The 24,661-nt window shown below is 43.1% G+C and overlaps 3 protein-coding genes across 3 annotated transcripts; 2 read left to right on the top strand and 1 right to left on the bottom strand.

Moving 5' to 3' along the window:
* Positions 1 to 212: 212 nt before the first annotated feature.
* On the top strand, positions 213 to 11,892 carry pcf11 (PCF11 cleavage and polyadenylation factor subunit). The gene is made up of 17 exons (XM_074672906.1): positions 213 to 589; positions 3,069 to 3,194; positions 3,536 to 3,718; positions 4,770 to 4,994; positions 5,079 to 6,067; positions 6,204 to 6,378; positions 6,497 to 6,878; positions 6,952 to 7,095; positions 7,392 to 8,668; positions 8,777 to 8,846; positions 8,967 to 9,089; positions 9,176 to 9,293; positions 9,386 to 9,569; positions 9,662 to 9,817; positions 9,904 to 9,996; positions 11,021 to 11,056; positions 11,139 to 11,892. Exons 1-17 carry the CDS (start codon positions 347 to 349, stop codon positions 11,364 to 11,366), a joined length of 4,752 nt encoding a protein of 1,583 aa, XP_074529007.1. The 5' UTR covers positions 213 to 346; the 3' UTR covers positions 11,367 to 11,892.
* On the bottom strand, positions 11,881 to 16,474 carry ccdc90b (coiled-coil domain containing 90B). Its single transcript, XM_074672908.1, has 9 exons — positions 16,200 to 16,474; positions 14,904 to 15,023; positions 14,720 to 14,823; positions 13,023 to 13,124; positions 12,893 to 12,934; positions 12,718 to 12,789; positions 12,435 to 12,488; positions 12,227 to 12,341; positions 11,881 to 12,152 (listed from the first exon to the last, which is right to left on the bottom strand). The coding sequence occupies exons 1-9, from the start codon at positions 16,261 to 16,263 to the stop codon at positions 12,097 to 12,099; spliced, it is 729 nt and encodes a 242-aa protein (XP_074529009.1). The 5' UTR covers positions 16,264 to 16,474; the 3' UTR covers positions 11,881 to 12,096.
* Positions 16,475 to 16,619: 145 nt separating this feature from the next.
* On the top strand, positions 16,620 to 21,752 carry alg8 (ALG8 alpha-1,3-glucosyltransferase). The gene is made up of 13 exons (XM_074672907.1): positions 16,620 to 16,747; positions 18,250 to 18,328; positions 18,426 to 18,619; positions 18,726 to 18,835; positions 18,934 to 19,001; positions 19,075 to 19,201; positions 19,272 to 19,375; positions 19,544 to 19,664; positions 19,744 to 19,883; positions 19,995 to 20,134; positions 20,240 to 20,337; positions 20,417 to 20,489; positions 21,241 to 21,752. The coding sequence occupies exons 1-13, from the start codon at positions 16,659 to 16,661 to the stop codon at positions 21,464 to 21,466; spliced, it is 1,569 nt and encodes a 522-aa protein (XP_074529008.1). The 5' UTR covers positions 16,620 to 16,658; the 3' UTR covers positions 21,467 to 21,752.
* The last annotated feature ends 2,909 nt before the right edge of the window (positions 21,753 to 24,661 follow it).

Below are 24,661 nucleotides of genomic sequence, written 5' to 3'. Positions count from 1 at the left end.
GTTTAGGCCTCGTGTTGTTCTGTTGTGAAACATATGAATAGCTATCGTTATGTAATAATAACCTCACATTGCTTCGATGTGATTGGCTTATTCATTTGGCTGTTACAAAATTTAGCCAATGAAAAATGAGAGCATAGTCAAGAAGGCGTAAAATTGGCCAATGGGAGTGCAAGGCGTCACTTCAGTTATTTCATTTCTTCCCTTACGTAGGCGGGCTTCAGTTGGAATCGCCATCTTGTCGTCGCCGCAGCAAGCAAAGAAGGACGACAAACGGTGGGAAAAAAACACCGTAATCGAGGCGTTATTTCTAATTAAATCAAGTCGGAACGTTTAGATTCATGAGTTCATGGACTGCCTGATCATAAATGGTTATGCTACCAGTAACAGTCGTCTAGCTATTCCTGGCTCGCTCGCCTCAAAGATGGACGACACGGCGGCGAGGGACGACGCCTGCCGAGAGTACCAGTCTTCTCTGGAAGACCTGACGTTCAACAGCAAGCCGCACATCAACATGCTCACCATCCTGGCCGAGGAAAACCTCCACTTCGCCAAGGATATCGTCGCAATTATTGAAGCTCAAATAAGCAAGGTTTTTATAAATATAGAATACTTAAATTTCAGTTGTTTCTGTCCATGTACGTAAAAGGCCTAGGACACGATGGCGGCTACCGTTTGTTGCTCGACATGTCGCATAGATACGTTGCATTCCATTGTTGTGGTTACCGAGTAGTACTACTTTATTTTAACGCTTATCTGTTGAAATACTATAATATATTCTTAAAACATCTCCTCAATAGTTAATAAAACGACTTAACAACGTAAAACGTACTGGTTAACGTCAAATTAGTTAGACGTGTGAGCTAACAGGCTAACTGTTTAACACGTGATGCTATTCTCAAACTTGATGACTCATTAATAGTTTTTAAACGTGAAAATGCCAAGGGAAACCTGTTGAAGTAAGTCATCAGTTGATTCTTGACTTTTTACTTCCGGGACATATTACAGGAATGATAGTGCTACTTACTAATTCCAATATTATTATAGCAACGCAATGACCTGCATACAAGAAAGACTCCATATGCAACAGTGGCCAAAATTGTTACAACAACCAACAGATCTGACAACTTAGAGCATTTTCAACCAAAACGTAATATACATAGGTAATCATTATTAATCAGTTAAGATAAGGAATAATTCCAAAGCTTTTAAGAACCCCAGTTGGCAAATTAGGCCAAATTTGTGGGCACGTATCTTATTTGAATGTTCAGACTAACAAAAGGACACGCAGAGCACCAGCAAAAAGTACTCACTCCAGCTAAATACTGCCACAACCATACTTGACTAAAACATTATTATTGCACCTCAATAGGTTGCTACTTTAGCAAGACATGCACACATAATGTAGCTCTAATGCTTGACTATGATTTTACGCTGCCATGTGCTTATCCGATGAGGCGTAAACGCCTGTCTTGAAACTACATTGAGTTGTAAAGGTCTTGTAGTGTGTAAACCCCTTAAAATTGTGTCACTTGCAACCATCTGGTGACTTCTGCTGTGGTGGAACCTGTAGTACGGAATCACTTCTTAGAGAAAGAGCGTAAAAATGAATAATAACGTACCACACTGTATTTATGGGTGCCCTGCATAACATCTGACATCACTTTACAAGATAGTTTGTAAGAATGCAAAAGTAAGATAACGTGCAAGATATGGCACATTGTAAATAATAATTAAAAGATTGTAACAAAGTTATTTTAAGTTATGAATTTAACCTTGTAATCGCCCAAACCCTACAGCTTCCCTAGAAAGTCAGCGAGTGAGGAAAGGATTAACTTTATAAATAATTACACATAGTTGAAGTAGTTTTTAACACAGGGAGAAGATCAAAGTGCATCACAATTAAGTAAAAAATATGGATAAACATTCAAAAAGGCTAAAATATTTATAAAATGTTTTGTCGGAGCCACAGAAAGAAGTTGACCTATTTGTGGTGTCGTAAATCGTTCTACCGCTGCAGGCCCAGTTTTGTCACTTCAGCTTCACTAATTTTCACACCTAGTCAGTCTAAATATCCAGACTTCTATACCTCTAAGAATTGCCAGGCCTCATAGATGTCATTAATGGATTTTACACAGGTTTTTTGTGCCGTCCACCTCCTATAGAAATGCATCTCAGTCAGCAGTTTAGTTCAGCCTCTGTGTGCTCAGTGTTTGCACGTTTACCACGTAAAGCTTTACTCACTTTGACCCGAGTTCCTCTGCATTAATTCACTAGTGAATTTTGATTTACTGAACTGTCATTGAATGGTTAAAATGTTATAATAAAAAATGTGAAATGTGCTTTTTGTCATTTTTTATTTCCCAGTGTAATTTATTGGTATGACTCTGGTTCATATTCACAGACTTGAGTCTGTATTAAACAGACTAATTTAACTGATGCTGCTCAGTCAGCAGAGTTTAAATGCAGCCCCTTTAACTTTGGTTAACATCAGTGGTTTTCTTAATAAGTAATGGGATTTAAACTACCGAGGGGTAAAACTTTAAAGGGTGTGAGTGAACCAAACTAAGTGAAAGATTCAAACTGCGTGGGTAAAGTACAAAGAGTGGTTAAAAGAAGAAACCCTCTTTGGAGGTAAACCGGTTCCTGCTGACTGGACTCCTGTTTTTTTTTTTTTTTTTTTTTTTAAACCTCCATGGCTACCCTTTTCCTCCTCTGATCCTGAGGCTGGATCATTTCTCAGATGCTGGACTGATTGCTTGATGTTGGAAGATTTTTCTGCAGGTTGTTTAACCCTTTGAGACCTATTGCAGCGGTGGAGTAATTTTTTGTTTAGACTCCAAACTGAAGAAAAATGCACAGACTATGAACTCTTTTTGATGGACGTATCCTCCCTCTTTTTCCTGATCTGATTTTTTCTCCCCCCACGTTCTGATTCGGATTTTTCACACGGCGGGTGGTGATTGGGAGAGCGTTTAGCCCATGTTGATGCTGTGAAGTTGTGTTTTGTTCTGAAATGTTGGTTTAACCCCTGTTGTGTTCTAAACTTGTCGAGTTCTCTATTGCTCCAGGCCCCGACAACCGAGAAGCTTCCAGTTTTGTACTTAGTGGATTCCATAGTGAAGAATGTTGGAGGAGAATACCTTGCAGTGTTTGCTAAAAACCTAATCACTTCATTTATATGTGTCTTTGAAAAGGTACAGTTATCTTTGCTGCTGTTAAGTTTTGTTATCAAATCTAAGCACTGAATCTGTTTGGCAGCCCACTTCACTTTCCCTCCTGTTTGTTGTGTTGCTTGCTTTTTAATGTGATCTGCTCTCTGCTCCTGCTCACTTAATGCCATAACTTAGAGCTGCTAATAAACTACGGGAGGGTGGGTTCATGCATTTAGATCTTACAGAAATGCTCTTTAATACCTTCAGATTCTGTTTTTAAATCTCATAGTTGTAAGATGATAGTTAAGTTTTGATGTAATACTGAAGTGTGTCTTCAGGTGTCTCTGGGTAGCTGTGGACCAAGTCATGTCCTCTGTTTGTAGGTGGATGAAAACACTAGAAAGAGTCTGTTCAAGTTACGCTCTACGTGGGACGACGTGTTTCCTCTTAAGAAACTGTACGCGCTGGATGTGCGGGTGAACTCCGTCGACCCAGCCTGGCCCATCAAGCCTCTGCCGCCCACCGTCAATGCCAGCATTCATGTCAACCCCAAGTTTTTGAAGCAGGTGTGTATGAGCTGCAATGACACATCAGATGAGAACTGACTTTTTCTCTGAGACCTGATACACTCTGTTTATTTAAACACATGTAAATTGTGGTTGTTTCAATACTTTGGATTGAAATACAGAACATGTGTAGCCTTTTGCCACTTATGCTTGTGTCTAAAGCTCCTTTTTTCAGATAACTGTTTAAAAACCAAGTAGATGCTCTAACTTTGTAGCTCAGGACTCTGAAAAAGATCTTCCCACAAAGATGCGTTGGAGACTGGTGAATGCACAAACGGGCCAATTCAGAAACAAAGTAACATTAAAAAAAAAAAAAAAAAAAAAATTTAGCTGATCAGTAGCAATTTCTCTATTGCTGTACACATGTTGCCAAGTCCCCTAGTGAATCTACCCCATCTGATACTGTTGTTATCCTGGTTTAGTCCCCAGGGGGTCTTCAACAAAGACAGATTGAAAATTTTCTGTTTGTGTGATTTTATATCAAATTGAATCTCTGTTGATATTTTAATAACAACGGATGAAATATGTAATTGTGACCCCTGTTTTGGGATCCACAGCTCTAAACCACAACAAAATAACCAATAAGGAAACCTCAGGTCTTAACTTGCTGGAAAAGTCTGCAGCTTTGAGTATGATGATTGAAAACAGACCTCTCCAAACATTTTCAAAATGTGCGATTTGCATGTTCTGTTTGGCTGCAAACGTTTGATAGCGCTAACCCCATAGAAGCATGTCTCCAGAAAAATAAACATATTTTATTAAAAAGCATCAAATTGATTGCATTTTGGTTGAAGGTGGTTGCAAGTGCACTCTTAAAAAGTGTGCATCTGGGAAATTTGGCTTTTTCCATTAAAATATCCACTGCAGTTGGCATTTGATACTTCTTATTGCTTCCATATTGTACAACGTACACAATGAACAGAAAAAGTCCCTGAAAATGAAAAAGAAAAAAACTCTTTATTCTCTTCTTCCTGGAGGTAAAAATCTCTGAGTATAGTTTTCAAACCTCTTGCTTTCCTCTGTCTAACCCTTTGTTTCATTATGTCTTCAGTCAGAGGAGGTGTCCTCTCCTCCTCCTGTCCAACCCGCCCAGCAGAGTCCACCCCAGCCTCCACCTGCAGCGGTGTCTGCTCCTCCAACGACTCCTCTTGTGAGCCAGTCCAGCGTGACCCGGGAGCACATGATTCGACAACAGCTGCTGGCCAAACAGAGACAGCTACTAGAGCTGCAGCAGAGGAAGATTGAGCTGGAGCTGGAGCAGACAAAAGCTCAGCTGGTGAGTTTAATATGGTTTGTCTATGTCTTGTTTTCATGTTTGAAGGGCATACAGGATGAAGTTTTCATGACTTTGTGTCCTTAGGCTGGAGGTTTCGTGATGCCTGTATCAACAGCAGTCTCCACTCCACCAGCAGCTAACACGGCTCAGACACCTGCCAGTCAACCTGCTCCTGCGGTCCGACCATGGATCCCCCCTCAGACTCAACCCGACACTAAACCTCCAACCAGAGACCCTCGTCTGAATCGTGCTGGCCCTGTGGCTGCTCCACAGCCCAAAGAACAGCCTGCTGGGAAAAAACATGACACCAACACGACAGGAAGTCCAGCTCTGACGCCTGAAAAGAGCAGACCAGAGAAGACCAGGACCCCGAAGAAGGAGGTGACAGAGGAGAAACCAAAATCCAAGTCTCCATCTCCGATGATCAAAGGTGTTCAGAGTAAAACAAAACAACCAGAGGCTGAGGTTCCTAAGTCCACAGAGGGCAAGAAAGATCCCCGTCTGAAGAAACGCACACAGGACAAGAGCATGGACGCCAAAGATGAAGAGCTGAAAGAGAAGAAGAGATGCACGGACAAGAAGGAGCGAGAGGTTAGGGCAGACTCTCAGAGGTCCACCAAAGGAAAGCTGGTCAATGGCTTTGTTGGCAAACACGACCGTGAGGAGTCCAAGGACAAGCCAGAGTTCAAGACTGGAGGAAACGCTCGCACACACGCTAGGAAACGAACCCGCTCACGCTCCAGGTCGCGCTCCCCAACTTCATCCCCGAAGAGGAAAGACAGGAGGTCCCCTAAGAGTCGAACCAGGAGCAGCTCCCTGTCCCCGTCCCCCTCCCACAAACCAGGGAAACCCAGAAGAGTCCGTGCAGATGAGCCAGAGCACGGAAAACCCAACAGAGAGGACCGCCCCACGCCCAAAAAGAACCAATCAGAGAGCAGGAGATCAAAGAGACCCACAGAAAACAGACACTCTGAGCTTAGAGACTCTCACTCCCCACGAGGACACGAGGGAGGAGCCAAAGAGGCGAAGGAGACAACGCATCGCTGGAGGAGTGGCTGGGAGGAGAACAAACAGTGAGTTCATAAAGCATGTGAAAATTTAACTCCAGATTTTAAATTATGGATTTATGAAAGACAAAAGATTGAATTTGAGAAATTAACTGTTAAATGAGCTGAAGCTGTAAAAATAAAACAAATTTGTCTTTTCCAGTCTTAAGCTCTCAGAGGAGTCCCACACCAAGCCTGGACCACAGAGACACAAACAGTACGGCACCCCAACCCGACCCACCACCCCCAGGACCCCAAAACATCGCCTCAGCGTAGACGCCAACCTGCAGATCCCAGAGGTCCTCAACTCTGCCTCCAAGAAGGATCTGCTGAGGAGGGTATGTCACAGAATTATCACCTGCACAAGTTTAAAAAAATCCTATGGTTCCCTTCTGTGGTTCCTGTGTCACATTAATACAGATCAGAATTGTGAAAATGTCTGTTAACTGTCTGCAGGCCAGTCAGCGTCTGGAGAGTGGTGAAATCTCCCAGGAGGACTTCCTGAACATGGTCCACCAGCTGAAATCCTTCTTCCAGTACCAGGAGGAGAAACAGCAGCACTCAGAGAACTGGGAACTCCCTGGAAACTTCCCTGTCAAGAAACAGCCTCTGCTGACCACTCCACCCTCTGCTCAGCCCTGCCCTCAGGACACCTTGAATGCAGCAGAGCTGACGTACTACGAGCACAAGTCCAAGCTGAGGAAGACTCAGGTCACACACCGACCTGTGGGTGAGGAGTGGGAGGGGGGAGAGAGTCCAGGGGAGGGTGAGGGGCCGGGATCGGATGAGAAGACTGCCAGCCGCAGCGCTGGACGCAGGGCGCCACAGGAACGTCAGGGTGAGTAAGGATGACGTTTTAAAACATCAGCAGCTGTTCACTGGTCCGTCTCTAAAATTTGATACTTTCACAGGTGAAAGGCGGAGCAAAGAGCGCGAGGAGCCGCTCCCTCCATCTGGCCCTATGATTGAGGAGTACAACCACGGGAAAGAGTTCCCAACCCTCAAGTCCCTCCCTGGACTCAGGTTCAGGAGGAGAGCCGACCCCAGAGAGCCCGGTAAGTCCAGAGCTGCTACCACCACCTCAGCCACCTGTGTCATGACATCACTGACAAACCTCGCCTGTCATCTTCGTCCACAGAGGAGTCAGAAGTCAGGGACTGGAGCTGCAGTGTGTCACGGTGTCAGTCAGTGAGGAGACAGCAGGGTTAGACCCTCACAGAGATCACAGTCTACACAGCTAACACAGGGGGTCCTGGGAGATGTAGTCAGATGTTAGAAAGAGAGAGGGCATTTCTGCGCTTTTAGATGAAATCATGAGACTCTTCTTCATGACTTTGTTTCGTGTTTCCAGCTGAGCGAGAGTGGAACTCACCGCTGACAGAGAGACAACGCTACGATGAGCACAAGAGTGGTTACGACGCTCCCCGCAGGTACGCCCCAGCTGCTGATTCCAGGCACCCTGACCCTCGCCGGCCTGAAGGGCCCATCTCTGGCACCATGGTCCACGGGAACTGTCCAAGCCCTGCTGGACTGGAGCCCCCACCCCCGAGGTTTGAGCGTGAGCGTCTCTCTCCTCTTCATCAAAAAGACTCTGGAGAGGCAAGCCCGATCCCTCGCTTCGAAAGTCCGAACAGTGAGCATTCAGATGATGGGCCCCTGGACATTGCCCCTGCTCACATTCCACCCAAATCCATCTTGAAGGGCCCGGCACGAGCAGGGCCCCTGACATCAGCCCGTCAGCACGACTCTCCTGGGCACACGCCACCGCATGATGGAGGACCAACCCCCTCCAGATACGATGGTCCTGCACACATGGGCCCTTCAAGACAGCACCCCCCAGGGTGGTACGAGGGAGGGGGCCCAGGACGCTATGATGACACATCAAGGTTTGAGGGACCCCATCATCCAGGCCCTGGGAGGTTCGAAGGAGGTGCACCCTCACATCACATGCCAGAGAGGTTTGAGGGCCCTCACATGTCTCACGGTCCAGTCAGAGGAGGGGACGACATGGGACGGTTTGAGGGGCCAGCTCATCCCCAAGGGTCTGGACGCTTTGACGGGCCTCCTGTGAGGTTTGAGGGTCAGGGACCGGGACAGGGTCACTTTGGGGCCCCTATGCAGCGTTTTAACAATATGGCCCCTGGTCCTGGTCCAATGGGCTTCCAGCAGCAAGGGCCCATGCACTTTGACGCCCCCCAAAACCAAATGGGCCCTATAAGGTTTGAAGCCCCTGGGCCCAACCGCTTTGATGGTCCTGTTCAGCCTGGACCCCGGTTTGACCTCCCCAACGTCCCCCAGCAGGGAGGGCCCCAGATGTATGAGTGCCCTCCTGGACAGCAGGGACCTCTCAGGTTTGCCCCCCAGCAAAACCTGCAACCCCCCCTGAGGCCGATGGCCCCACCCATCTACGAGAACCCGATGGCGCCCCAGCAGAACTTCAACATGGCCCCTCAGAGGTTCTTGGAGCCCATGAACCCTCAGTTCTCCGGGGGACCAATGGGGTTCCAGGGACAGCAGAATATTCAGCCTAACACCAACTTCAACATGCAGCCGAACCCGCCCTTCAGCCAGCCAGGCCCCACGCCCTTCTACAACCCAGCTGCACCTGCTGTCGGCATGCAGCAGCCAGTGAGTTATGCACCTTTCTGTCACACCTGTGATGTCACTTATTGGTCAGCTGAGTGTCTTCTTTAGATGAGCCCTTCCTGCTCACTAAGTCTGGTTTCCTGTTTTCAGGTGAACATGATGAACATGAACCAGCCCCAGCCGTTCCTGCCTCAGAACTCAGTGCCTTACAGCCAGCCAGGTGAGACTGCCGCTCAGTTCAACTCACTTTAACCTTACAGCAGTTTGTCCATGGGGCTGATAGGAAACAAACCCTGACACTTGAATGATGGAAAATGATTTCTTTATTGTCTTTTTGTAGCGCCGGTCATCCCTCCAGAGAATCACTTTGGTCAGGTGGATGTAAACGACCTTCTGTCCAAACTCATCTCAAACGGCATCATCAAACCATCGGTGCCTGAAGCCACGTCCACTGCCAGCACCGGTCAGTACACCACCAGGGTCCCCTGATCCAACCCTGAAGCCAATAGAACCAAGCACTTTTTGACTCTGTGATTGTTTCTATTCCAGGCTCTGCAGCTCCGTGTGCTGCTGCCCCCACTGTGGAGGAGGAGGAAGAGGAGGAGCAGGAGGAGGAAGAAGGAGACGTCCCTGACCTCACTGGCTTCAGCATCGACGACATGAAACAGTAAGTGTTAATACACACACACATGCAGGGTCCTTTCTGTGTTTATATTTAATTTTTAAATCATGGTTCACCTGTGTGTGATTGATCATCAGGCGATACGAGAGTGTGGTGACACGCCTCTACTCGGGGAATCAGTGCTGTCTGTGCAGCATGAGGTTCACTGCCATGCAGACCGACATGTACGCCGACCACCTCGACTGGCACTTCAGACAGAACCACGCCGGGAAGGTCGCCAGCAAGAAAGTCACACACCGCCGCTGGTACTACAGCCTCACGGTGAGAGAGCACTCACACAGGTCTAGCTGAGGGACTTTCAGAGAGTAAGTCTACTGATGGAGTCTAGAGTAATGTTTGTGTGTCTCTATCAGGACTGGATTGAGTTTGAAGAGATCGCGGACCTGGAGGAGCGAGCAAAGAGTCAGTTTTTTGAGAAGGAGAATGAGGAGGAGGTTCAGAAGACTCAGGCAGCCGCAAAGGAGAAGGAGTTCCAGAGCGTCAGAGCCGCCAAGGACCAAGTGGGGGAGGTGAGACTTGATGAAGGTTTCCTCCCAGCTCAAGGAGGTTGCTAGATTTATAAAGCATGACGACTCACTGTTTGTTTGTCCTGCAGCTCTGTGAAATATGTCAGGAGCCCTTTGAGACCTACTGGGTGGAAGAGGAGGAGGACTGGTTCCTGAAAAACGCCATCAGGGTCGACGACAAGGTAACACATGATGCAGAAACACACTGAGCATAGGCAGACAATAACGCAGAGCAGACACGTAAACAGTAATGACCAGCTCCAAAGGCAAAAAAAACACAGAAGAAGAAAATAAAGATCCAAGTGGTCTGGATGCTAGTTGGGTAATAAGGGGTTAATGGCACGTTGAAGGAGTAGGCCTGAAATACCAAGAACAGTTTTTAGTTTGGCCCTCATCAAGCCTGAAAGCAAATTGAAAGGCATGACATTATTTCTTTTCATAGAGCACTCTGTGTTATAACGTCCAGAGGCAAAGAGCTCAGGAATGTCGTGACACCACAAGGGCAGAGAGAGCTCTGTCCGAGGCAGACATGCTGAGAGGATCATCCTAGAACGATAAAAGCTTTGTAAAGCCTGGCCAAAACTATAGTTTTTTTTTTTTTTATTCTTAAAAGATTCTGAAATCGGGTTGTATCACAGTCATAACTGAGAATTTTCCCTGATCGTTTTCTCTTCAATCTTAAGCACGCACTTACTACAAGATTTAAAAATACTGTCCAGCACACACAGCAGGATTTCACCAAGATTATTTGGCCAGATAGCAACGCACCACATGTGCTCAGTTGTTTGATGTGATGTTTTAAGCACGCTGGTGGGACAGGGGGAGAGAGCAGCAGAGCTGTCTGCAGAAGGACAGACGTGAAATTATTGCTGAATCGGGGCGGTTTCAACGAGTCTGTGCGATGATCATGGGGTTTAGGATCAATCTGTCACCCGCTCACACTATAAGATAATCTGGACCAAACATCAGGCCTGACTTTGGTCCTTGATCAGATGCAGTGTGAGCCAAGCTAAAAAGAGCCACTAACGTAAATCTTAGAGTGCAGAGCGTTGGACTGTTTTGGAAACCTGTTGGTCACTTTGACTGAACATAATCCTGACTAAACCTTGATGGTCTTGTATGTTTATGAATTTCTCTGAAGTGTTTGTTCCATATTTTGATGTGTAAAGCTCTTCCGTTATTAATTGTTCTCCTTCTTGTTTGCAGAACTTCCACCCAGCCTGCTTTGAGGATTATAAGAATGTGAGTAACTGAAGAACAAATGGTGTAAATAATAAAATCCAACCCTTCAGATGCTTAACGAGCTGTTTTTTTGTCTTCTCAGTCGTCGTACATCGATGTCACGCCATCTCCCAGCAAGCTACTCACTGAGCACCCACTGACAAACATTGTCAAGAAAGAGGAGATTGACCAAGAGGAAACATCTTGTTCTGTTGCTGCTGTCACCGCCATCACTCCACAGGAAGTCAAGAGTGAGGAAAACAGCGAGCTTCATGAAGTGAAAAAGGAGGCGGAGCTTTTAACAGAAGCGCAATCAGAATCGGTGGAGTAACGCTGCTGCTGCTCTCATCACTTTGTTTCTGTTTTTGGAGGAAAACGTGTTTTTATGGTGCTGAGCTGAGCGCTTAGCATCCAACCCTTAAATACATTTTAGTATTTGGATACTACGTGACCTTTGACCTTTTCTGGTCTGTTTCTGTGAATTAAATGAAAACTGTTTATTAAGAAGAGAAAGGTTCTGTTTGGATAAAAGATGTAAATGATTTAATTTATAAATTAAAGTATTTTTTGGTATTTCTGCTGATGGAGCTGTTTGTTTTCTGTCAGGCTGTAGTCAGGTGGGTGGTTTCACAGTGACCATAGTTTCAGGTGTTTCACTGCGTTAAAGGTAAGCATCATCTGATCGGACGGCTGCAAGCTCACCTGCTGGTGGATGGAGAATCTACTGGTTTTCTTTGGTTGATTTTCAATAAAAAAAGTCTGAAACTTGTTTGTGTTTGTGTGGAAAGTGATTGATCTTTACTCAGTTTTATTGTTATTTAGGTTCAAACTCTAAATAAAGGTTCAGTGGAGTTAAACTTCTGCCTCAGTGTCTTTATTTCCTGCCAATGGATGATCATACAAATCTGGAAACACATTGTACAGTATTGTAAAGTATTTACACTATTTTTAATGAAAAACAGAGGAGCTCCTTTAAATATTAACGATTGTAGCAGCCGCAGTCTGTAAAAGAGTAAACAGGAACTAATTTATGTGGAGGAAGAAGGCAGGTAGTCCCCTCTTCACCTCCACAGGCGGTAAACTCCAAGCGCAATGGCGAGGCAGGAAAACACGGTGGCTGAGGAGAGAACAGCGTCATGTAAATATTACTACTGTTACAGCAGTGCATGATGGGAATTCTGTGTAACATACCTGCCAGGTAACGGATGGTCTCCAGTTTGAGGGACTCCAAGACAGTTTTCAGTGAGGCCACCTGTAGGTCCATTTTTTTATTGATCTCCATGTTGTCATGCTCCAGGTCGGTTTTCTGATGATCAACAATCACATGAGAAACTGCTGATGGGTACTGCACCCTTTAGAAAGACTGGCAGTATAACAGGTTTACTGTAGTAGCTCTTACCTTGTGGTGGAAATCTGTACTTGCCTCCATCAGTTTCTTCTCTTGTTCAGTGAACTGAATAAAAAAGGAAAACAAAATCAAACATGGGCTACTCTATGTTGGCTTAACAGGACTGTTCCTTCTTTTCCAAAAGCAAAAAATCCTCTTGATTTTTGGGGGTGGGCTTTGAACATATCCAGTAGTTACCTCCAGCTGATTGAGTATGTGACATCAAACTGCAGCCTGTCCTACAATTCTTCTTTAACTAATAAAACTCAGTAAAGGCGAGTTAGTGCTCACACACCATGTCAGAGATCCGGCTGCTCTCCAGGTTAATGTCCAGTTTGGTTTCTGCTCGGACTTTCTGACTCTCCTCCTGAACAGAAACACACCGTCACATCCAACAGACTGTGCGTGTGTGATATTAACATATAGATTACAACCAATTTATGTACTATAAATACAAACACGACTCTGACCTTCAGTCTGTTCTGCAGTTGTTCTAACTCTCTCTTCATTTTCTATGACAGAGAAAGACAGAGATAAAGGAGGAGCGGTTAATCTGCCTGATAGTCTCCTTTTTCAAAAACTTTGAAAACTTTCTCATACAGAGTTCTCAGATCGCAGGTTGGCAAACTCGCTTTTCTCCAGGATCACCATGTCCTTCCTGATGGAGTCCAGGTGAGCCATGATCTGCTGCACCGCGATTTCCTTTGAACAGACACACACACATACACAAATACAGAGAGTAAACACACTTCAGCTGGGAAAAATATTTAGGGATGCACGATATTGGATTTTTGCCGATATCCGATATGCCGATATATCGAAACCCCTTTTGGCCGATACCGATAATCACAAGTTTGTTTGTTTTTTTCACTGTAAAGAAAGCTAAGTCTATCCTGTACTGGAATTTATATGTTACTCTTATTGTGACGGTCTTATTTGTTTAAGAAACACACATAAAACAAGACAAAAACATTTGATTTTACCATAAATAAGAAATGTACTTTTTCAAACTCAAGACATTCAGTATTGAAATACGGAAAAATAATTTCTTTAGATCACATGAACTTTAAAAGTACAATGCATTTTAAACATAACCAAGTTGCATTTGATTATTTTAGAGCTACTGTAACAACCTGGTGACAGACACAGAGCTCTGCAGTGCAAATAAATGAAGTGCTACATTTTATTTAAGGAGCTTATTTTTCAGATGGTAAATAATAATCCTAACTGAATAGCACCTTATCGGCTGTGCATATCGGCAGAAATGTTCATATCTGCCAATAGCGATAAACATGTTTTTAAGCTTTTATCAGCCGATACTGATATTGTGCCGATAACATCGTGCATCCCTAAAAATATTTATCTACAACTCACCACTAACACACACTACACTGTGTGTTTCAGTCTGTGAGCTCAGGAAGGCTAGAGTTCTTCTGACAAATGAAAACATGTAGTAGAATTCATTCATTTCAAAGCTTAATAAAGAAATGACTCCGGGAATATTTTTAATGTTAGCCAATATGAACCTGAAGAACCTAAGGCACATAAAAACCTGAGGGGACAATAAGGATTGGCTCTATTCTATTCTGTACCATTCCACACTCATTTCAAAACTGTAGCAATCCATCATCACTCTTTTCTGTTCTATCGTGTACGATTCCATTACAAGTGGTTCTATTCCAACTCAATCTTTTCTATTCCATAGTACTCAACTCTACTCAATGTTTTGCTCTTGTAACTCATTCTATTCAGACCTACTCTGTCTCATTCTTTTCCTTTTCACTCTATTCTAATCATTAAATTCAGTTTCATTCAACCCAGTTCCAAGTCATTTTACTCTATTCCTCATCCTTATATTCTAGTCGGAACTATTCTTTTCTATTCCACATCATTCTATTCATTTTCAATCTAACTCAATCAATTCAATCTCATTCTATTCTGTTCCAACCATCTGTTTTCTAGTATATTTATGTCTGCTCTATTCTAACCCACTTCATTCTATTCTAATTCATTCTATACAAAATTTATCTGTTTTATTCTCTTAGATCTGGTTCTATTCTTGCTCACTTATTTACATCCCATTCTATTCCACCTCATTCTTCTATATATTCCATTTCATCTAGTGCCAACTCATTCTAATACACTCCCCTGCTCACTGAAGCTACAAGCAGCTCCTGTGATGAATGATAAGTGTGATCCTCCAACATTTAAGCATCAAAATTCTGAATTCCTCTTTTGTGTTCCTTTCTTTCTTGTTTTTAATGACAAATTAAGTGTGGTGGACGAACGTGTTGTACCTGGTGAGGTTTCGTCACCATGTCTTTGTACACCATGTCCATGTTGGCTGTGGTCAGAGTGACTAGAGCAGAGACGATCAGCTCCGCCTGATGCTTTGTAAAACCTGAACACAACAAAAAAAAACTAAAGCTGCGTCCCAGTATTTCATGATCATCTTGTGTTTATGTCACTTCGATTTCTCACCGCTGCCCTCAAGCTCCGTCACCATGGTGTGGGAATCGAACGTCAGCTTTCTCTGTTCCAAAGGTGTCAACTCCACTTTCCTCATGTCAAAGGTCGCTGCAAGTGTCGTTGTGTGGAAATCTATTTGACCATACATAAATTTAAAATAACATTTATGATCATCTTGGGTCAAATGATAACAAATCACTTAATAGTATATCCCTTAATATAAATGCAATCAAGTTAATTCTGTGAAAGAAATACACAAAACAAGCGATGGAGGACCACATCAAATAAAAATGATTCTCAAAATAAATTCATGATGCCATAAGAAAGAAAGGGTGATTTTCCCAGCTTAAAGTTTGAGACTTAGAAAAGTAAAACTGTGGAATTTCAAGAATAAAGAATTACAACAATAAAGCTACAATGTAGAGACAGTAAGGTTGAAATAAAGCCAGAATTAAGCTTGAGTGAAGTTATAATATTATGTTAATAAAATTGTCATTTTACATTAATAAGGCTGTGATGGAGTGGTAATAAAGCAACATTAGGAAAAATAAAGATGTAATTTTTTGAGAATAAAGCTGAATTATTTGTGGTGTAAAGGAATAGAGGTTGGAATGTGACAAGAATAAAGCTATATTATAAAAATAATAAAATGTATAATAAATTGATATAATGATGTCACCCATCTGTTTCTAGAACGGAGTTTTAAAGCATATTGTCAACACAGGCCATATTGGAAATGGGGCAGGCTCTAAGTCTCAACACTAACAGCTATAGGGCGCCCGCCTGTCAATCACCTGAGCTGTGCAACTGATTGGGCAGACTTGAGATCTTAATATCCTAAATACAAAAAGATTTAAGTCTACAAGAAGTAATTAGGGGACTAACCATGGCTATGGTTGATCTATCTGAATACCAGGAAAGCTGATAAGAAAACATCAGCCAGCCTCCTGCTTAAAAATTGGAGAACGTAGATTGTTTTGGAAAGTGAGCTATAACAAATTTGCATGTAGACAATGTTTACTGCGTTATCGCGTCATTTAAAAGGTGAAAGTGAAAAATTTTCATGAACAGAGGTCAGCAACTGTCTTGGGATCTCCGCTTGTTGCCTGGCAACTGTTCCCACCTCGTTCTGTTCAATCTGAGTTTGCGCAGTAACGTCTCTCAAGGCTCAAAAGTCAAGCATAGGACAACAATCAAAAGAAACAGCTTGCTTTTGGCGTGTCTCAGACTCAGAGTGTTTTGCGGCTTGTGTATGAATATGACAAACTGTAGCTTCTTAATGTGTCTATTACAGTAGATCAGACTCACCTCTTCGTGTTCCGACCCGTCGCAGCAGGTAACACCGCCGCAGAAGCGCGTTCATCCCGTTCATAACTGCTGCGTCTCTGTGTGTGACTAAAGTACACTAAAGCACTTAAAACAGCTGGAATGGATACTGACTAACTTTCAGTCAATGATTCCACTGCCAGGAGTCACACACTGCTCCGGAAACAGAGAAAAGTTGTCTGAACGAGCTGACCCGATGCTGCATTCAGTGACCGTAGGAATCCAACAACTGAGCTTTGTGTAAAGGCGAGCAGAAGAGCTTTATTTCGATTACCAATCGAATAAATTTGATAAATAAGGGCCACAAAAATAGAAAAAATTGAGTGACAGAAAAAAAACTTAAAATAAGTTGTTTCCCTTGACGTTTTGACCGCAAGGCACACATTTCCAGGACCAAACTATCAATAAAGTTTTTGATTCAAAACCAACAGCATCACTGTCATGGCGGCGCCCGTGGCTGACAGTTGGAGCTGGTTTCCAGTGTTAGCACTCGGAGTTTCTCTCCTCAAGTGTCTGTTTATCAACGCCTAGTGAGTGGGGAAATTTTATGCAGATTTTATTTGTTCAGTGGCTCACAAATGGAGGGTACCTTTAGTTGAAAAAGTTGACAATTTTTGAGCTGCTGTCATGGCTGTTAGCATCGAGCTTACACACTCAAGAGCTTAATATTTACTACAAGCTTGAAAAAGTAGTCTTTAACTGAACTCTGAGGTTAATTACGTTATATTTGCATGTGATTCGGAATTGGTATTTTTTTCATTATTTATATATATATAATTTTAATTAGTTATAGGTATCACATTGATAAGAACTGACAAGAGGGGGGCTGTGTTACATTACGTGTTCTAGACCAATTTTAAGCCGACGTCATCGGTATGGACTTTCGGTAACGAAGTGGCGTTTAGCTCCATTCAATCCAACAAGTTAGCGTTTTATTAACACTAAATTAAATCTATAAGCAGCACAAAAAGCCTGGTTGCTATATGGTTAGTTGTCGGAGACTACACCATACCATGGAGTCAACTGCTATCCAGTTCTGACCGTTAAAGAGCTGCAGGTGTTCTGGAGAAAAGAGTGACCGTGCCAACTGTTGACTCACAGCCGACCGTGTTGATGCTGGTCGGCTGACTGAGAGTCACCTGTGAACGGGGTCACTATTTACACTTTACACGCTTTAAGCATCCACTGGCCTGTGTGTTTATACTCTTTCTTGGCGATATACACGTTGCATTTCTCTCCTAAAACCGAATGTCTCTCGACATGTGTAGTTTTTTTTTTCACATGCACTCAATTTTTCTCATGAACATGGGAGTCGTTTACCACCTGTCAACTTGGTGTTAATTAGGTAAAAAAAAAAAAAAAAACACGATTTTTAACTCCCTCTAAAAACCATTCGCAGCACTCCTGTTGCCAAGATGCACGCGCAGCCGTAACTGTTTACTAACAGTAAATTTGTTCATTAACCTTAGGCGTTTACCGACAAGGGCCTCCAGGTGGCGCCGTTACTTCACTATTCAACCGACGATGATCAGTGAGAAAACAGTCAATTATACGATTAAATATTTGACACAAGGCGAAATAATGAGATTAAAAAAACACAAAGGGGCATTTCTATGCAGTTTTGAAAAGAGGGGAAAAAAAGTTTTTAAAAGTTGTGAGATATTATGTGACATAATGAGATCGTCGAATTACTTGAGTGTGAGTCATGAAATTCCGATTATGAGATGAAAATGAGATGTGAGACTTTCAGTGATGACACGTGAGCTATAATTACATTAATCCCTTTTTACTTACTTTTTTAAATTTTAACTTTTTATTTTTGTAATTTTGACTTTCTTTCTTATGACACCTTTTGGATTTCCTTATTCATCTGGTCCAATTGGTCCTCTTATTTAAAATATCATTCTGGTGGAAATGAGCTTCTATTCATTTCTCCAAGGAGTTTGAGTTATTGTGTTGTGATGTAGCTCTTAAAGCTTCACCATATGCTTTGTTTCGTCTGAGTCGCTCTCTGTGTCTGTGTGTCTGTCAGTCACTCCACAGACTTCGAGGTGCACAGGAACTGGTTGGCCATCACTCACAGTCTGCCTGTGTCCCGCTGGTACCATGAGGTCAGTGGGGATTAAATTTATATGTTATATGCACTATTCCTGTTCACATGTGACAATGAATCTGACAGGTGAGTACCGTTTCTTCCTGTCCCTACAGAACAGTTCAGAGTGGACTCTGGACTACCCTCCGCTATTCGCCTGGTTCGAGTTTGGTCTGTCTCAGGTGGCTCAGCACTTTGACAGGAACATGCTGCAGGTGGAGAACCTGAACTATGCCAGCCAGGCCACTGTCCTCTTCCAAAGACTGTCGGTCATTTTCACCGACCTGGTTTTTATCTATGCTGTCAGAGAGTGAGTCCAGACACAGCGCTCAGGTTAAACCCTGATGAATGACGTCTTCACCCCTAAGGTATGCAGTGAGTGTCAAATGCTCCTGATTGGCTCCTTCCTCCTCCAGGTGCTGCAGGTGTGTTCAGGAGCGGAAAGGCTCCCGAGACGTTTTGAACCAACTGTCCTTTGTCCTCGCGGTTCTGCTGCTCTGGAACTTCGGCCTCCTCATCGTAGATCGTATCCAATCAGAGCTCAGACATTTCACTGTATAAGATAATATCAGCGACAACATTTAACTCTGGACGCAGACAAACATCCTTCACAGTTTCTCTCAGATATTCACTTCCAGTATAATGGCTTCCTGTTTGGTTTCCTGCTGCTGTCAGTGGCCAAACACCTGCAGGTACACACGCACAGTCCACCAAGATACAACACTTTCGATGTATAAGTTCATCTTTTGTTTTTCTGTTGTATAGTCTCAGCACCTGCAGGGGGCACTGCTGTTTTCTATCCTGCTCAACCTGAAGCATATCTACCTGTATGTGGCCCCGGCGTATGGCATCTATCTGCTGAGGAGCTACTGCTTCACTCAGAATAACACAGGTAGGACAAACACACCTGATCCTCTGCTGATTTTGTTACATGTCCTCACGTTTGGTTTGTTTGTGTGCAGACGGCTCGGTCAGGTGGAGGAGTTTCAGTCTCCTGCGCCTGCTCACCTTGGGTGCCATCGTGATCTCAGTCTGCGCTCTGTCCTTCGGCCCCTTCATCGCCATGGTTAGCAGAGTGTTCCCTCTTCAGCGAACAATCACGGTTTCCCTAAATTATGAGCAATTTAATTGAAGTTAAAGAAGATATGACATTGAGATGGAGCTCTGTGTGCAAATTTTCCCCCTAGACATAAACAAAATATTACTGAATGAAGGATTTCTGATTTATTTTCAGGGTCAGCTCCCTCAGGTCCTGTCTCGTCTTTTCCCCTTTAAGAGGGGCCTCTGTCACGCCTACTGGGCCCCCAACATCTGGGCTCTCTACAACATCCTCGACAAGATCCTGGTGACGCTCGGTGAGCTTCCATCTCCTCCCGAGCATCGTCCAGTCAGCTCACTGGATGTCTCAGTAACTTGTTGTCTCTGTTTGAGCAGGCGTTCGGCTGAAGCTGCTGCAGGAGGCAGCGCTTCCCCGGGCTTCTATGACAGGCGGGTTGGTTCAGGAGTTTCAGCACTCAGTCCTCCCCTCGGTGTCCCCCACCATCACACTTGTCTGCACTCTGATCTCCATCCTGGTGAGTCACAGCAAGCTGAGGCTGAAAGATTAATCCTGGAAATTCAGCAGCGATCCACAGAAACTACAATTTACCTCCTGTCTGTCTTTCTCTTTCTCTTTGTATCTGCAGCCGGCTGTGGCATCTATCTGGCGACGTCCTCGTGGTGCTCGGGGTTTTCTGCGCTGCCTGGTGCTCTGCGCCCTGGGCTCCTTCATGTTTGGCTGGCACGTCCATGAGAAGGCCATCCTCATTGCCATCCTGCCGCTCAGGTCATAAACCCACAGTGTGCGCTCTCTGTCCTCCACCCTTTCACCCCGCCTTCAGAGCCATTTCTGGATTTGACTGGAGGCTGTTTCTCTGGTTTGTCTCTGCAGCATCCTGGCAGTGGAGAGCAGTGAGGATGCTGGGATATTTCTGCTTCTTAGCACCACAGGTCATTACTCGCTGTTCCCACTGATCTTCACCCCCGCAGGTAAAAAGCTGGGAGAGAGGAGGGAGGTCAGATATGTGGAGGATTCTTATTGTTTAAAACCTTTTTCCCTGTATTGCAGAGCTGCCCATCAAAGTTTCTCTGATGCTGATCTTTGTGATCTTCTCATTCACTGCTCTGAGGAAACTGCAAAGGTAAACCTTTACTCCCTCCACACTGAACTAACGGTGTGTGTTTGTGTTCAAGGAGAGTAGAACCAAGCCCTTAAGTTTTTATATCACTGGATTCAAGTCATTATTTATGATCATAAGGTCTGAAGAGAAAAAATTGGAATGTTACAAAAAAAAATATGATTTTAAAAATAAAGTTGCAATACAACAAGATTGACATCATTATGTTACAAGAATTGAATCCTTGTTAAAATGAAGTTTATTTCCCTAGAGAAAAAATGAAATGTTAAAAACTAGGAGTGATGCGGAGAAAGGCAGGTTTTGGTAAGTTATTGATGTCTCACTGCCACCTGGCATTCCTAAGTGACACCTGCCAACTGCACACTGAAACCTTCCAAGCACACAGTGCCATGTGCCAGTCTGACAGTTGCTCAATGACACCTGCCAGTCCATCAGCAACGCCTGCCAATAGCACAGTGGCACCTGCAATCTGCACACTGACACCTGCCAATCTGTTAAAGACACATGCCAATTGAAATAACATCTGCCAATTGCAGGTGTCACTGACATATTTGCAGGTTTCACTGAGCAATTAGTAAATATCACTGACAGATATACAGTTATCTGTTATAAAGCTGCTATGGCAGATGTGTTCCAGTTTACCTGAGCTGCCTCATACCTGTGCAACATGAACAAACCTATAGATTCCTGTTGGACTCCATTATCCAGAGTGCTCTGCTTTGCATTAGTGAGATTACTGTCTCTCTCTTCTCAGTGGTCCAGGCTCTCTGCTCCACCCTCTTGAGTCCATCTACCTGCTCGGCCTGGTTCCTCTGGCTGTCGCCTGCGAGGTTGTCTTCCCTCTGTCCCTTTGGCAACAGAAACTGCCCTTTCTCCCCCTGCTGGCAACATCGGTGTACTGCTCCATGGGCGTGTGTTACTCTTTCCTGCGTCTGTACATCAGCCTACTGAGGGAGGAGAAGAAGCCCAAACAGCAATGACACGATTGAAAAGGTCAAAGGTCAGATCAGTCAAACACACTTGTACAACATCTGACTGATGACCAATGAATGTTTGGACCAATCAGGAGGACATGACGGCCATCTTTATTAAAACTGTGTACGGATCAGATCTGGAGTGCTAGTATCACTTCCTGCATCACCAACGAGGACGATTAGAGGACAGATTACTTCACTGACCACAAAAAACAACCTTTGATAACGGCTTTAAGTCCTCGTCCGGCTTTCTCTGCTTTTTATAGATTAAAGTTAAATGTTTCAAAACAAACAGGAAGTCTAGATGTTTTAAGAACACTTTAGTCTGGTGCCGTTTAAAGCTACCTGGAAGCGTTTCTTTTTTGTTTTTGATAGTTGTGAAAAAGAAATGCTGATTTCTCCCTTTAGGCCCAAAAACACAAATAAGACCTTCAACACTTAAAATTTATCCTACAAGGTTATTATTTTTAACACCTGTAAAACCAAGCCTGGGTACATATTTCAGAGCGAACATCTGCAACAAGCCAAACATTTAATAGTTAGAAGACAGCAGAGCAGATTTTTTAAAACCCTGTAGATACAGAGGCTTTCATTTTTATCCACAGAGGGTGCCAAAATCACGCAGTCCTTAAAGTTTATCACATGAGCTATAAAGTTAGAATTAAGTGATCAAAGTCAGAAAATTCAGTGTAACAAAATCAGGAACTGAAGTATTTTTCCTGAAAAAAAAAGAATACTCCGAAATTAGTCAGAATTCTGTTACATCACAAATCTAAAAAAAAAAGGCTGAACTGTATAAAAACTGTTGGATTTCTAGGAAAAAAGGGTCGAAATTCAAAATTTTGATTAAAAGTCAGAATTATTTGTCTAGAAAAGATATACTTGACTTCGAGAGGATTACATAATGTCCAAAGAGGAACCGCTATGATCACCTTATCCATAAAGTCCTTCACAGGAGCTTTAAAAAAGTATACTTTGTAAAAGTAAGAAGCTAATAATCTCATCACAAAAAGGTTAGTATACTCTGAAATTAGTCCAAATTCAAAGAAAAAAGTTTGGTCTGTGTGAACAGGTAAGAAGTCTGAATTGTGAAAATATATGGAATTAATATATTTGATTTTCAGAGAATAACATTATGTCAGGGGACGTGAGAATCACACAATCCATATTGTTTATCACATGACCTACAAAGGCAGAATTTAGATTCTGAAGTAAGAATTGTTCAGAAAAAAATCCAAAGGTTATGAAAATGTATGACTCCTACAAAAAAAGTCTCAATTGAAAAAAAGTCTCAATTAAGGGAAAAAAGTCTGAATTTTGAGAAGGTTTTGGAATTAAATATGATTTTTGACTCGTTAACATTTTGTCCAAAAGGGTTGCTAAAATCACACAATCCAATGAGCTCATCAGAGCGGCTTTAAAGTCAGAACTCTGTATCAGAAACAAGAAGTTTAAGAAGAACTTGTGGATTTTAGGGAAAGGTCAAAATCTTACTTTGTCTCAAATATGTGAAAAAGAGTCAAAATACTACAAAGAAAAGTCACAATTTAAACAAAAAAAACAACTTTTGACTCTTATTTGAGAATGAAATCTATTTGATATTGAAATAATATAGTTTTATCTTCAGGTAGCGTCAAAACCACAATCCAGGATGCTGTGAAACTGAGTAAAGCAGATCCTAATCCTGTGTGAAATGAAGTGATTACACTATTTAAAACCGACAGTTAGATTGCCTCACCGACCTGAATAAGTGAACATAGACCCAAGGAGCAGTGAAGACATGTTTGATGTTTGTTTTTATATATTTGTTAATAAAACTGGCCTGGATGGTGAGACGATATTCATGTCTGACTGCAAACTTTATGACTTTTTCAAGGTTTAAATGAAAGAGAAAAGAGTTTGTTTAAAAACTTTATTGATAAGGCAACACAAACATGATCAGTTAAAATGAACATACCTTGTTTTACAGGACACATTCTCACTGTAAAAATCTCTATTGCACTATGAGAGCTGTCAGCTTTAAAGGTGTGATTAGACTGTACGACTAGCAGCTTTAAGGACAAATGGCCTCTAACCCTCGAGTCTACCACCGGCTCAAACATCCTCCTCCGTCGTCCTGGTCTCGTCTCACACATCAGCGTATAAAAGTAAAAATGTTCTCCGCACTCAGATCACTCCTCCACTTCAAAATGAGAAACCAGACAAACAAATCTACGCTTGACTAACGCTGTGAGAGAAGAAGAAAATCCACAGTTTCAGCATTCAGGCGTGTTGCTGCTTCTTTACGTCAAGTCAGATCAGGAGAGTTTACAGTCTCATTTTTCCTTCAGTGGAAAACCAAAGAGAGACAGTGTGAGGGGGAAATCTCCTTTAGTTCGACTCTAATCACAGCGTCTGGCTGCGGCGGCTGCCCCGGTTTGGCCCAGGATGAATCTGTGGCCTGGTTCCAGAGGAGCTGATGGATCAGGTTGTTGAGGATTATTTTAGGCTGGATTACAACGCTCTGCTTAGCAGGGACAAACAGAAAAGGAAACTGGATCTGAGTGCCTCCTGTACATTCTTAAAAAACAGAACACATCCTGTTTGATTCTTCCATGTTTGTTTGTTTGTAAAAAGTTTCTCAAACCTCTGCTTCATATTTCTTCCCTGACCTCACTGAGCTGCTCCTTTCAGAATAAAAGCCTGAGCTGTCAAGGCTGTGGCTAATTTGACTCCATTACAGCTCAGGCAGCTCAACCTATTACAACATAAAGAGGATAAGGACCAACTCCCAGTATCTTTGCTCACACAGTCACAGCTCTTCACCAACAGGGGACTCTTACAGATCGCAGAATCCTTCTTCACATTGAACCAGGAGTGCCATGATTGGAAAGTCAGTGTTTTATTTGTCCAAGCCAATGGCAAAGTGTTAAAACCTGCAGTTTCTTGAGAGTCCACTTGAGGGCCGCTCCAAAAGAACAGGACTCCTCATTGACTTAACTTTGTATGCTCTTGGCAGGAGATGATCATTTTTCAACCCATTATATTTGAATTTGATATTTAACATTTTGCATAATCAGGGGTGTGGCTTATTTAACTGACAGGTGGGCACACTGTTGCTGTTCGATGAAATTTGCTGATTTCCTGTGATCGTGAACTGAATATCCTTTGTCTTTTAACTGTTGCACTAAATCAAAAAAACAAAAGGAAATACCGGGACTT

Source organism: Halichoeres trimaculatus, unplaced genomic scaffold (assembly GCF_033239565.1).
Source record: "Halichoeres trimaculatus isolate MK-OKI-2021-1 unplaced genomic scaffold, fHalTri1.1 fHalTri1_scaffold_6, whole genome shotgun sequence".
Lineage (NCBI taxonomy): Eukaryota > Metazoa > Chordata > Actinopteri > Labriformes > Labridae > Halichoeres > Halichoeres trimaculatus.
The sequence above is the reverse complement of the archived record's forward strand: the minus strand, read 5'-3'. Positions and strand labels throughout refer to the sequence as shown.